This window comes from Poromitra crassiceps, assembly GCF_964638095.1.
Source record: "Poromitra crassiceps genome assembly, chromosome: 1".
NCBI lineage: Eukaryota > Metazoa > Chordata > Actinopteri > Beryciformes > Melamphaidae > Poromitra > Poromitra crassiceps.
In genome coordinates, this window is record NC_139623.1 from 1,910,951 (window position 1) to 1,925,889 (window position 14,939).

The 14,939-nt window shown below is 44.6% G+C and overlaps 1 protein-coding gene across 2 annotated transcripts in view; it reads right to left on the reverse strand.

The window, feature by feature from the left end:
- bckdhb (branched chain keto acid dehydrogenase E1 subunit beta) overlaps positions 1–14,939 on the reverse strand; it is a 216,970-nt gene that overhangs the window by 189,848 nt on the left and 12,183 nt on the right. For both annotated transcript variants that reach the window (XM_083633578.1, XM_083633579.1), the window contains exon 3: positions 8,421–8,489. In XM_083633578.1, the coding sequence (XP_083489704.1) occupies positions 8,421–8,489 (69 nt within the window). The remainder of the gene's footprint in view (positions 1–8,420; positions 8,490–14,939) is intronic.

A 14,939-nucleotide genomic window follows, 5' to 3' on the forward strand; every position in this document is an offset into this window, starting at 1 on the left:
TGGCAGAATTCCTCCCCCATAAACTAACATATCTTGGCCAATAAGTATGTAACATACAAAATAAAACAGCCCGTAATATCTTAATTTTACGTAGAATGCAGAGGACATTAGGGTTGTGCGATGTCAGTAAATTATCCATCGTGATTATTCCACAGTGAACCATCGTGATCCACGATGGCATCGTCATTGGCGGGGGTGGGGGGAATAATTAATAATTTATTAAGTCGCTGCGGTGCGGTAATGCCATTCATTGCAATGCTTTCATTAACAACTGGACAGCTGAGCTCTATACGGGGACCAGCGGGCTTCGATAGGCTACTATTAGCCTCTGTGCTAACAGCACAGAGCCAGGCGACTGAATGAAGCAGTGGCTGTACCAGCAATTTGAACGGCGCAAATAACAAAACGTTAACGTTACAGGTCCTCACCCACAACGTGTGTGTGTTGAATTTAACTAGCTGGCAGTAAACTGACTGAATTACTGGCTGATATAACGTTAGATTCGTGTGGGCTTTTGAACCTAATGAGAGCGATTTGACGAGAGGAGAGGAGAGTTGAGAGAGAAACACAGCTGCTGCTGCTGTAGGCTCAACGCGAGACTGATCAGTCATTCAGACTGATGGGTCTCGCGTTGAGGCTGCTGCTGTGAGCGACTTCAACTTTCACTTTGGAAACAGGCGAGTTAAATTCACAGTTGAAGACTTGTAATCACTTTAGGTTGAAAACAGGAAAGAACGTGAAGTTTCTTCTTTGTCTTAAACGTTTTCACAACAAAAGAACTGACTTCTCATGCGCGGGGGACGCCCAGGCAACATTAAACAAGCACACCCAGTGCAGAGAAGCACTAGAGCGGAGGAGGGGGAGGGGAGGCTTCTCTGAGTCTGAACTGGGTGTGCTCGTTTAATGCCGCCGGCGCGTCCCCCATGCGTCACGGTAAGTGGACTTGGTATTTTTTATTATTATTATTATTATTAAAACGGCACACATTTATTTCGAACAGATAATTAATCACGATGATCCGATGTAGAAGGCTCAGAGGTCGATGGGGGGTTGGCCAATCACGATGGTCGATGCCATCGTCCGCAGAGCAGCACGCAACACCCAGACAGACCCAGGCAGCAGGACAGGATTGACAAACGCAAGCCAGAATATCCGATACCCACCAGCAGCAAATCAAAACCAGCAAGAAGCTGCAACCAGCAGCGCACGCAGGGGCCAGCGCTGCTGGTTGTAGCTAAAAATATTATTCTGCCAAACAAAATTCCCTGGCCTAAACTGTTTTATTGAAGGAAATTATTTTTGAGGTGTGACTACATTAGAAAAGATTAGCTTCAGAGTCAGTGATGTGCTTGAAATGATTAATTTCACAAAAGGCCAATTATCTCAGCTTCTAGAAAAAAATTGCTTTTTTTGGATGAATCAAGCTATCTTCTCCGGCTCATAACTAAAGAACGGAAAATGGGATCAATAAACTTTTTTTTGCAGATGATAGAATAGAGTCTCATCGTTCTTTGTGCGTGTTCAGTGTTTACATAGTAATATCACACAATATTCTGTGGGCCTCGAGAAATCACTGAAAACGCTCTGAAACTCTGGCACTGGGAGCGTCCGTTCTCCAAAAGTGGCTGGCACTCAATGAGTTAAAGGGCTCGCGCCGCGTGAACTACAGTAATAATCAATGGGGAAAAAAACTATTTTTCACATGAGTGGGGCGCGTGCTAAACCCACCGTGTACTAGGGATGTTCATCAGTTATCGAAAATCGATAATTGATCGTTAAGGAATGGAATCGATCATGTGGAATTCTTATCGATTTTGTTATTATTTAAAAAAAATAATAATAATAAATAAATGCGGACTAGGTTTGGGTGGAATTCGTTCCTCCTCGCCCCACTCCATTGCACAGCCGACTAACGTGAGGTGGAGCTTCATATAGTCTCTAGTTTTCTGGCTGGGCACGGGCCTTTGTGCCAACAAAACTGTTTTAAACATGGGGAATTCACACCGGCATGCGCCGGGGACAGCAGAGTGTTGGAGAGACACATTGAAATAAAGAGTTCATTGAGAACACGTTGTCTTTCGTATTTTCTGCCATAGGCATTCATTTTGTAAAAAAAATATATATATATTATTATTAACACATTCACTGCCAACAACGTGTAAACACGTTTTCAGAATCCAGCTGTTGACTGCCAACAACGTGTAAACACGTTTTTGGCATCGATTTTTTTTTTTTAACGGGGGGTTGTGCATCTAACCCTTTTACATATCTTATATAAGTATTGGACGTGTACAACGTGTACAACCCATTCCACCGACCCACTAAGTGGTGACAGTGCTTTCCTGACTAGAGGAAGGCAAGCAAAAAGCAGTGTGACTGAAGCCATTCTCATGAAGGTGGATTGGCGAAGGCGCTTTCATTTCGCGCTGATTGCTGGCGGTGCGGGATTGTAGCCTAGGTAAACCCAGCCACCACGTGACCTGCTCTCTCAGTTCCCATAGTGACTGAGAACAGGTCTGAGAGCAGGTCACGTGGGGGATGGGTTTACCCAGGCTAGCGGGATTGCAGATTTGCATAGTGGATTGCGGGTGGGACACACTTTGAAACACGCAGCATAAATATGACCAGAATCGCAAAAGCTTCATCAAAGCCCTCAACCAAAACTCCAAGAAGCGAGCGAGTCTAACCAGACTTCCTCAAAGAGTGGCCGCACAGACAGGCTCACACCCGCACAGCAGCAGCAAAGCAAACTGGTGACAAGCGGGGACTGCCCCCTAGTCCGACACCAAATTGGAAACAAATCCCATTCTAAAAGGCTTTTAGAATGGGATTTTCAACCCATTCTTTTTTGTTTCTTTTTCGCTATAATTTAGAGTAATTTAATTTCTATTCAGAAATTTATTTGAGAGGTCGAGAGTATGAGAAAGTGCATTTGCAAAGGTAGGAAAGTGCTTGTGACATGGCGCTGCAGCCAAAAAGAACGCCCACAGGAGGGAGGAGTTGAGCAGAGGGAAGTTTACTGCTGTTATGGAGGAAATTACTGTTCAAAACTATTGTTTAGGTCTTACTGATGCCAAAAATGAATGGTTAAAGTGACATTTCTATCGAATTTCACAAAAAGCCGTTTATCTCTGAATATTTTTTCTGACGCTAAAACCATGCTGTATTCAACTGCTAATGCTTACATAACTACTAACTCTACAAACTAACTCTTTTAGACAGAGAAAGTACACATTCTATTAGTACTTTTGAGATATTGTATGTTCACAAACTCCAAGCAGAAAATAATCCTCGGCTCTTGTAAAATGAGCCACAATCCTCAAAAAACGGCTTGGCAGAAGCTACCTACAGCAAGAAAAAAACGGCTGGCAGTCAATGTGTTAATATGATCGATAATCGATAATTGATCGTTAATTTTCCCCGGTTTTCGATTATGGAAATTCTTCAAAATGAACATCCCTACCGTGTACCAAATATCCCATTCATTTGAGGGCACAAAAAAAAGCAGTGTTCAACCCATAGAGGGAACTTATGCTGCTGAAAATGATACAAATGGTACAATGGTAACAGTTTGGTCTCAAATGTGGAAATTTTGACCAGAATTCTTCACACACCACCCCCAAAGTCATATATATTGATTAAAGGGAGAGTTCGGTTTGTTTGAAGTGGGGTCCTATCAGTTAGTTCGATACACTAACTTAATTAGATACAGTGGTCTGCAGGCTGGGCGCATTGTGGAACGAGACCGCGCACTCAGAGCAGCACCCAAATCAGCCTTTTCTCTGTAAGTATGGGGGTCAACAACTAAAACGTAATTTAGCCACCTAAAACACCTAAAACAACGGCCACCTAAACAAATCGATATCCGTGTACACTCAATTTTTTTTTTACATCCGTGTACGCTCTATTTTGACAATTTTCAGCGCTTTACTTTTCCGCCAAACAGCAGTTTCATTCGGCACTGCTTTTTCTCCCAACCGTACAACTACCGTATTCCTCCGCTAAAAGCCAGCACAGAGCACAGAGCTGCGGTTTACAAAAACAGGAAGGCTTAGAAGAGAGATAAAACACTGACTTACTTTAGAGACAACAAGTCACCTGGCCTCTCTGGTCTGGGACGTTTTCCACAATTTATCCTGGGAATGGTGAAAAAGGTCTGCAGCCAGGGCACCCAGGCATTTAGACAGGAGGCGCATCTCTCTGTCTGCCTGTTCTCTCTCTGCAAAATTTCCTCTTCTGTATATTACTCTCTCTGGTTCATAATTGTATCCTCTTGTCACCAAGGTCAATGGCATATCATCCTCGCTATCAAAATCACTCATATTTTCGTTTGTGTATTCTATTTGTTGTGTCTTCACTAACAAACCGAGAGAAATAAAATACCCCCAAATAACTGCGGAGTAATCCAGTGCTGCGGCTCTGTGCAGGCTTATAGCGGAGGAATACGGTAGTTGTACGGTTGGGAGAAAAGGCAGTGCCGAATGAAACTGCTGTTTTGCGGAAAAGTAAAGCGCTGAAAATTGTCAAAATAGAGCGTGCATGTACACAGATATCTATTTGTTTAGGTGGCCGTTGTTTTAGGTGCTAAATTACGTTTTAGTTGTTGACCCCCAGGATTTACAGAGAAACAGCTGGTGAGGCTGCTGCTCTGGGTGCCGGATCTCGTTCGACGCTGCGCCCCGCTTCAAGACCACTGTACCTAATTAAGTTAGTGTATCTTACTAGCTGATAGGACCCCACTTCAAACAAACCGAACTATCCCTTTAAAAGCTGAAAAAAGTGTTTTGGGGGTAAGTTACACTTTAAGTGCCCCCAAAATTGTGTAAATGCCCCCCGAGACAGTGGGGACAACATTTGATGCGAAAATATTTTTTTTATTTCTTACACGGCTTCTTTCCTAATTTCAACACAGTGTAAGTAACATAATTTACATGTGTTCAAGTTATGAAGTAGCAGCGACAGATACACAGCTCTCATAATAATATCTGCACATGGGACTGAGCAGTTGGATGAAAATCGACCATCAGGACAGATGAGGAGCTTTTGTCACGAGTTTATAAACCTGGAAGAAAGTTTAAACATGGACGATGCTGAACTGAGTCCTACTTTCAAAATGTGAGTAGGCTACATGTTTTGTTCCTCTGTTTGGCTGCAGTGTGTTCATCACAGCGCTACACAGCAGCATCGCCACAGTCGAGAATGCACAACATTTATGTTTATGTTACGATTGACACAACACATCATCTGTAATGTATGCCAGGATAAAATACCTTGTGGGAGAAGCAATAGTAATCCTTGCAGCAGACAGTCGAGCAGGATGATAATAAGCAACTCCTCGCTTGCTAGCATTAGCCGTTTGGTTTTGCTAGTCTTTACTCTTATCCTGCTTATAACATCAGAGCTGCATGCACACCAAACGATGTAAACAATTGTTCTGGAAGTTAAAGGTTAGTTGCATTGATTGAACCTTGAACCACCAAGAGTGAAACGGTCAGAAAGGGATAAAGTTATTTCTTCGTTGGGTCGGGTTGCCAGATACAGCGATGTTTCCAGCACAAAAACCACCAAAATGCCCACAAAACCGGCTAAGGAAATGCAGGTCTATTGGAAAGAATCTGGAAACACGGAGTCTGCTGCGTGTGCTACCTAAAAGCACATGGTTTTTGTTTACCTGGTGATTAACGTAAATATTGAGGTAGAAAAAAAACATGTTTGTTTTAACCAGGACTGAATGGATGAAATGCATGTACAATGGAAACAGTTAGAAATATACTATACTATAATATTATAGTATTTAATAGCAGCCTACCAGCTGGAGCTGCTATTAAAAAAAAGATCTCAGCAGTAGCCACTACCCAGCGGTGGAAGAGCTGTATCACTGAGATGAACGCGTCAGTCCACCTGCATTATGCCCCGTGTTGAGTAATGACGGGAGGTAGCAGAGGTGGGTACCCCGTGTTGAGTAATGACGGGAGGTAGCAGAGGTGGGTACCCCGTGTTGAGTAATGACTGGAGGTAGTAGAGGTGGGTACCCTGTGTTGAGTAATGACTGGAGGTAGCAGAGGTGGGTACCCTGTGTTGAGTAATGACTGGAGGTAGCAGAGGTGGGTACCCCGTGTTGAGTAATGACAGGAGGTAGCAGAGGTGGGTACCCTGTGTTGAGTAATGACTGGAGGTAGCAGAGGTGGGTACCCCGTGTTGAGTAATGACTGGAGGTAGCAGAGGTGGGTACCCCGTGTTGAGTAATGACGGGAGGTAGCAGAGGTGGGTACCCCGTGTTGAGTAATGACTGGAGGTAGCAGAGGTGGGTACCCCGTGTTGAGTAATGACTGGAGGTAGCAGAGGTGGGTACCCCGTGTTGAGTAATGACTGGAGGTAGCAGAGGTGGGTACCCCGTGTTGAGTAATGACTGGAGGTAGCAGAGGTGGGTACCCCGTGTTGAGTAATGACGGGAGGTAGCAGAGGTGGGTACCCCGTGTTGAGTAATGACTGGAGGTAGCAGAGGTGGGTACCCCGTGTTGAGTAATGACTGGAGGTAGCAGAGGTGGGTACCCCGTGTTGAGTAATGACTGGAGGTAGCAGAGGTGGGTACCCCGTGTTGAGTAATGACTGGAGGTAGCAGAGGTGGGTACCCCGTGTTGAGTAATGACTGGAGGTAGCAGAGGTGGGTACCCCGTGTTGAGTAATGACTGGAGGTAGCAGAGGTGGGTACCCCGTGTTGAGTAATGACGGGAGGTAGCAGAGGTGGGTACCCCGTGTTGAGTAATGACTGGAGGTAGCAGAGGTGGGTACCCCGTGTTGAGTAATGACTGGAGGTAGCAGAGGTGGGTACCCCGTGTTGAGTAATGACTGGAGGTAGCAGAGGTGGGTACCCCGTGTTGAGTAATGACGGGAGGTAGCAGAGGTGGGTACCCCGTGTTGAGTAATGACTGGAGGTAGCAGAGGTGGGTACCCCGTGTTGAGTAATGACTGGAGGTAGCAGAGGTGGGTACCCCGTGTTGAGTAATGACTGGAGGTAGCAGAGGTGGGTACCCCGTGTTGAGTAATGATTGGAGGTAGCAGAGGTGGGTACCCCGTGTTGAGTAATGACTGGAGGTAGCAGAGGTGGGTACCCCGTGTTGAGTAATGACTGGAGGTAGCAGAGGTGGGTACCCCGTGTTGAGTAATGACGGGAGGTAGCAGAGGTGGGTACCCCGTGTTGAGTAATGACTGGAGGTAGCAGAGGTGGGTACCCCGTGTTGAGTAATGACTGGAGGTAGCAGAGGTGGGTACCCCGTGTTGAGTAATGACTGGAGGTAGCAGAGGTGGGTACCCCGTGTTGAGTAATGACTGGAGGTAGCAGAGGTGGGTACCCCGTGTTGAGTAATGACTGGAGGTAGCAGAGGTGGGTACCCCATGTTGAGTAATGACTGGAGGTAGCAGAGGTGGGTACCCCATGTTGAGTAATGACTGGAGGTAGCAGAGGTGGGTACCCCGTGTTGAGTAATGACTGGAGGTAGCAGAGGTGGGTACCCCGTGTTGAGTAATGACGGGAGGTAGCAGAGGTGGGTACCCCATGTTGAGTAATGACTGGAGGTAGCAGAGGTGGGTACCCCGTGTTGAGTAATGACGGGAGGTAGCAGAGGTGGGTACCCCGTGTTGAGTAATGACGGGAGGTAGCAGAGGTGGGTACCCCGTGTTGAGTAATGACGGGAGGTAGCAGAGGTGGGTACCCCGTGTTGAGTAATGACGGGAGGTAGCAGAGGTGGGTACCCCGTGTTGAGTAATGACGGGAGGTAGCAGAGGTGGGTACCCCGTGTTGAGTAATGACGGGAGGTAGCAGAGGTGGGTACCCCGTGTTGAGTAATGACTGGAGGTAGCAGAGGTGGGTACCATCCCTTTCAGGAGTGAGAGGCATGAATCAGCTTTGTGCTCGCCAAATGGATGAGATGGAAAATAATGATCCCTCTCCAAAGGTCAACACTTCTGACGTCAATGAAAACATAAAGGTAAAGCCAACCAGGGGTGATTTGTGATGCCTTTCCATGAAAATAACTAAACAAATAATACGGCAAAAAGCCATAGCGCACAAATGGATTGCACCGAGTCAGTCAGTTCTGATGAATTTGGAGGCGATAATAAGCAGATTGTCAGATGAAACAAGACTCAATTCTAAACAAAATGTAAAAAAACAAACAGAATAAAAGTACATATATCAAAGGCAAAACGACAAATACGGTATGCAAACAGATCCTTTTGGACCTCTAGGTGAACAGTCAACACTAATATAAGGTTGCAAGAGAAGAGGTGGAGGCTGTTTAAAGTGTTCTGCTGCTCTCTAGTGGTAAAATCATGTGAAGCAAATTTAGCCACAAGTTACTGACAGCTTCTGTAATGGCGATATTTGGAAGGAGAGACTGAAGGGAGATCAAGCTTCTTACCATATTTATCTCTCAGACCCACTGTGCATCGGAATACTCCTCCAAAGGCCACGTCCTCCCCAAAGATGACTGCAGATCAAAAATACCACAGACATGCAATGATGTCAGTGCATGTCTACTTAGGATAGACTCAATTGCATTTGCACTGCTGCTTCCATATTCTTCTACATTAAACAGGGTTCATACACATTTTGACCAATGAATTTCCATGACTTTTCCATGACTTTAAAATGAATTTCCATGACCAAACATTTTCTCTGCGTATACATGAAACCGTGAGTAATGAGTATGACATTCTAATTATAAAATGTCACTATTAACAGATTACAATAATTGAAAAACTAACATGGTCAGTTAGTACTCTAAAGCCCCAAACGCACAGGGAGCGTCATGGCCGAAAGCGCACCAAAAGCGTTCTGACGAGTGTCAAAGTGCCTTGACGCCTGTACTCCGAACATGTTTCAATTTTGGAGCGTCAAATGAGGTTCCAGCACAACCAAAGCGCTCTGAGCTCCCTCCTCCCTCTCTGCCCACTTTGATCCCCATCTGTCTCGCTATGCTCCTCAAACAAATCTCACGGCAGTTTAAATACAGCAAGCATGTACATACGCTACACTATAGCAAGACAAAGTGAGAATAATGTTCTAAATGCATCGGCTAGCAAAATATAGCCTTTTCCTAGATGTCATGATGAGATTAGATTTCTCCCGCAGCCTGCTTTTTTTCCTCCCCCTCGCCCCTCTCCATGGCAGACAGGTAGGATGATCCAACAGCGTCTGAATGACAGGGGCTCAAAACTACGCGTGCCTGCCCTGCCTACATAGAAATAGCGAACTCTTCCCAAAATACTGCTGGTTCTGTACTGTTGGTATTTGGTATCTGACGATTGCAGTGCGTCAAGTTTTGCTCCCTGTGCGTTTTGGGCTTAAGGCTGGCTTTACACTGTGAAACTTTCAGGCAACTACTTGCAGGTTGGAAATTGCATGAAACATAATTTTCATGCAACTTGACATTTAGCAATTCAAAAATAATCAAGGTCTCATGTAACACGTGTTTCACTAAAACAGCTAGCTAGATTGGTAATGTTTCATCTATCATATTGTTTTTTCTTTTCTCTCTCTTGCTACAGTAGATTACTGTATCAAGTTGGGAGTGTCATTCATTTATTGTAACTTGCATCTTTATCTTATTTGTATTGTTTTCTAGCTGGACATAATATAAATTCAGACGTGTTGCATCAGGTTTTCTTCTGCCACTGGCTGGCTACTTTCTTTCATTATGCCTGTCCCAGAGATTAGGAAGAGAGCCATCAGTGCATTAATAGCCTACTTATCAGCGTTTTGGCTGTTGCATGAAACTAGTTTCATAAAGCTGAGAGTTTTGCAACTGTTGCAGCTGAGTTTCAGACAAGTTTCAAGTGTGTTGCAGAGGGCTTTAGACCATGCAAATCATTTGCAACTAAAGCCCAGGGATTCCGTTAGCCCAGTGATCCTCACTATTTCTTCGATGAGAGCCGCACTGGCAGGACAAAGTCAATAGGAGAGCCACTTTTACCGCAAAACACCAAAAGCCACCCCAACCAAGCACATCTGCCTACCATTTTTTTGTGTTTTATTGTTTTCCACACACACACACACACACACACGTATATATACCAGTTTCCCCTAGAAAATCTTTCAGGCCTGGAGGGATTTCGAAACGTACCCCGACCGCAACGGTGGGGGCCATCGCTGGCGACGCTAAAGTTTTAGCTAACCTGTTCACATCTATGTTCGCAATGGCATCCCAAGTATCATCATACTATTATGGGATGCGATGTGAACAGTTGTATTATGGGATGTGCGTTTCCCAGGCAACGACACACGTTGACACGTTTTGGAACAGCGCTGCACGTTGGCACAATACTCCTAAAAGCAAAATGCTTATTGTTTTGAATGATTTGGCACCTTCTATTACTGTCAACACCAGTATTGTTGTATTGTAATAATATGCCATAAAGGTTTATTGAAATTTTGGGGAGAGCAGGGGGGGGAAAAAATAAAATAAAAAAAAATAAAAAAAAATAAAAAGCCGCCAACTAAAGCTTCGAGAGCCGCCACCGTCTCGCGAGCCGCGCAATGAGGAACTAGGCGTTAGCCGGTAATTGCCGGCTTTTAGCCGGTATTTGTTGACGTGGGCCAGCAAATAAATTAAAAGGTCGCCGGCTCAAGCAGCTGGTTGGAAATGCCAAATAAATATGCCAAATAAATAAATTCATTATATAAAATAGCCCAATATTGTGTGACCAGTGATGTTGCCATAAGCTACAACTTAAATATAGACTTAAATATATTATATATTTTCGCCCCGCTGTTATGTTGAGTGTTGGTTGAAAAAGGGAAACAATACAGCAGATGCTCTTTAACTGCCATACAAAAGCCGCACACTGCAGCTGTGCATCCTGCAGCCGACAGCGCTTTGGCTTCACACAACAGACCGAAATGTCAACGCAGACATCCCTCAGCCAGTTCTTTTTATGTAACGATGGTCCAGAACAAGATCCAACCAGCCATGAGAAGCCGCCACAGCGAGGAAAAGTTGGGTTGATAAGAAGCGCAAGTTTGCTTTGCACATAGCGGAGCGCTGATCATGAAGAAACTGCTGCGGCCGTATTGTGAGAATTCTCGCAGCGACAGAAAAGTCCTCTGCAGGTTGTAAAGCTTATTATTATGTTCGTTAATTTAGCCATTAATTGTCAACATCATTTCAGCATAACTATGCCTAACCTATAGAACCTCAGTTGATTTGCCATTTAAGGAGGAGTATTTAATGGGCAGCTTTCATTTATTTGTCTGAACGACTTTATCGCGCATCATCTCAAAGCTCACACGCAACAAGGGATTTTGTTCTGGCTACAGGTAACACAAGGCTAATATTCTTACCTTTGCCCTTCAGTTTAAAGTAAAGCAAATATTCTCATGTTGTGAAGTAGGCTATACGTCCGTTCTGAAAGAGAGTTGGATGCCCGCGTCTCAACCAGCTGCAGTCCCTCGTCATCGACCCGCTTCAGAAAATATAGGCTATAAAGTTTGACTGACTGCACGTCTCATCTCTGGCTTGTTGCAGGTAGGCAACTTCTTAATTTAGATTATCTTTCAAGTTATTTAATTTCACATTATTGGATGCAAATAGACATTTAATGTAGGCCCGCCAGTGTCTTTCTTTAGGCTTAATTACCGTAAATTCCGGACTATAAGCCGCGGCTTTTTTCCCGTTTTTTGGCCTTTTTTGGCCCCTGCGGCTTATATAACGGTGCAGCTTATCTATGGCTTTTTTCCAAAAAAAAAAAAAAAATCTCTCTTTTTTAGCACTCTTTCTAACTATAAATCCACTTCTGTTTTAATTTCCTCTCTTGCCCTCTTTTAACAACATAACATAACATAACATAACACAACACAGGTAAGCAGAAAGAAAAAGACGAAGCAATCACGCCATGAATGAGGAAATGACTCACCTGCTGGAGGCTGGAGATACACGGCTTGGGCTAAACTTTTACTCCGTGAAACACTATCGATTAAGTCCGACATCGCTCAGAGGTTTTGAGCAGCTTGAAAACAAGTTTGAAAACGTGCAGAAGTCCATCCACTCACTCACTAAAGAAACTAAGGCAACCGTGAACAGAGTTTATAATGCGGAAAAGCGCATCAGCGCACTGGAGGACAAAAACAACACAGTGAGTCCGAAAATGGATAAAATGCAAAATCGAAACCCTGCACACGCAGGTTGATGACTTAATCAGCAGGAGTAAAAGAAATAACATTCGCCTGATCAATGTAAAAGAGGGAGCTGAGATTGGTGACATGGACGCTTTCGTGGCAAAATCCTGTGTTACATCCTGGACCTGAAGGAAGGCGAGAAACCACCAGAGGTGGACAGGGCACACCGGGCGCCTCGGCCACGTCCAGACCCCGGCCTGCCACCGAGGGCCATCTTCATCTGCCTACTCCGCTGGCCCGACCGTCAACTCATCCTCCAGGCTGCGGGGAAGAAGCCCCTCACCTGGGAGGGTACGCGCTTTTTCGTCCGGCAGGACCTCTCCGCGTTGGTGCAACAGAAACGCGCAACATACAACAGCATCATCGAGTCAATGGATATCGCTTTGGCGTACTGTACCCAGCGAGACTCGTCATAACCATTGATGGACAGCGGCGGAACAAGAGCTCAAAGTGAAACTGCCGAATATCTTTTGAGTTGGACTGGTCAATAGTACTGTGAGTAACTAAAATAAAAAAATAAAAAACGGAATTCTCTCTTCTTTAGCACTCTTTCTAACTATAAATCCACTTCTGTTTTAATTTCCTCTCTTGCCCTCTTTTCACCACACCGCGGACACTGTGTGCACTGTAAAAAAAACAAAAAATACCATTAAAACACCCGCGGCTTATAGTCCGGTGCGGCTTATATAAGAAAAAAATAGTCAACTTTGAAGGTGCGGCTTATAGACCGGTGCGCCTTATAGTCCGGAATTTACGGTAAACGGGAATATATGACAAACTCAGTTTGGACGATTGGATAATAGCTTTTGTTTTTTGTGTTTTATCGTTTAATCTTAATGGGTCTGCAAACCCGAACCAAATTAATTAATTAAATAAGGAGCGGTGTGCAGCTCGCTCCCTTTGCACTCGCAAGCGTAGACCGCAGTGAATAGTTAGATAATTATTTTGAAATCAAAAAATGATTTAAAATTAAGATTTCGTTTGCTAAAAATTATGCAATAATATGTTATGTATTTAAAGCAGCTACGAGCAACTTTTTCGATTGTTATTAAACAGTATAAATTTAATATCAATGCATCACATCTTACCTCTAATAGTAGACGAGACCAACGCAGAGTAGTCTCGCTTGAAGCCCGTGCCCTCCAAACTATTTGATAAACTTATGGCTCTAGGGATCAATCACTCTCTATGCCTTTGGATTCTGGACTTCCTGTCTAACAGGAAGCAAGTAGTTAAAATAGGCAACAGGCTCTCTCGAACTATGACTCTCAACACCGGGGCCCCCCAGGGTTGCGTTCTTTCAGCCCTTCTCTTTGCACTTTATACCAACGATTTTATTTCCCACTCTCAATTTGTTTCGTTTTTTAAGTACGCGGACGACACTACGGTGGTCGGGTATATTAAAAACGGTGATGAATCTGCCTACAGGGCCGAAGTGGCAGCCCTAGTCAACTGGTGCACTTTAAACAATCTTGTCTTAAACTTAGATAAGACCAAGGAAATGATTATTGATTTCCGCAAAAGCGGCTCAGTGCCCCCCTCTCTGGTCATTTGCGACCAGCCCGTCGACAGGGTCGACAGTCTGAAATTTCTGGGCACCACCATATGCCGCTCCCTGAAATGGGAAGTCAACACTTGTAACATTGTGAGCAAAGCCCACCAGCGGCTTCACTTTCTGAGGCAGCTCAGGAAGTTTGGTGTGTCTGGGGAGGCGATGGCTCACTTTTACAGAGCCACTGTGGAGAGCGTACTCACCTTCTCAGTCACAGTGTGGTACGGCAACACTACCGCCCTTGAGAGGAAACGGTTGGAAAGGGTGGTACGCATAGCGTCCAAAATCATCGGCCACGACCTTCCATCCGTTTCCTCCATCTATGCCACACGCACCAAACGCAAGATGCAGAAGGTGATCGCCGACCCCTCCCACCCTGCTAGCTCTCTCTTTAAACTCATGCCCTCAGGTAGGAGGCTTCAGTCTCTGAGGTGCAGGACCTCCCGTCTCAGGAACAGCACTTATCCTGAGGCGGTTCGCCTCCTGAACTCTGACCCTCTTTGCATTCGCACCTTAAATCGCACCTTAAATCCGTAGGCTTGAATTGAACTTGAACTTGAATTGCACTTTATAGGCAGCTCGATACTGCTTTTGTAAACAAATGCTGCTTGTAAAACTGTGCACTTTATTTATCTATTTCAGCCTCTCTCATATTTTATGTAGTGTTTTTTTCCACTTTTTTATTCTCTTTTGTGTTTGAATCTGTGATTTGTTATGTTTGTTTTTACGTTTGTTCTTTAGAGCTGCACTGAAACAAATTCCAATCAACTCTGTTGACATGGCAATAAAGTATTGAATCTTGAATCTTGAATCGGCCAGTGTTATTCTGTCTGTGGCCAGGGAAGATCAGGAAGTGAAATGAAACGGTTTGCAGCAGCCACTTCGGCCATAACCACAAAATAACTTCCAAAAAACCTGTTAGAATATAACGAGAGATGTTCGCGAGAGTATGCGTGGCGTTCACATTGTTTATGCTATGTTGCTAGGCAGCGCGAACGGGTAAAGGCAGGCAGCTGCGTTTCACTTCCGGGTTTCACTTCCGCGTTTATCCGGTCCGGCGGTAAGCAGAGAGAGAGAGAGAGCCCCCTGGTGACGCGAGTTTAGACAGACACAGACTTAATAATAGGGATGCACGATATGGATTTTTAGAGCCGATACGATAACGATAAATATATTCTTCTTGGCCGATAACCGATACGATATAACCGATAA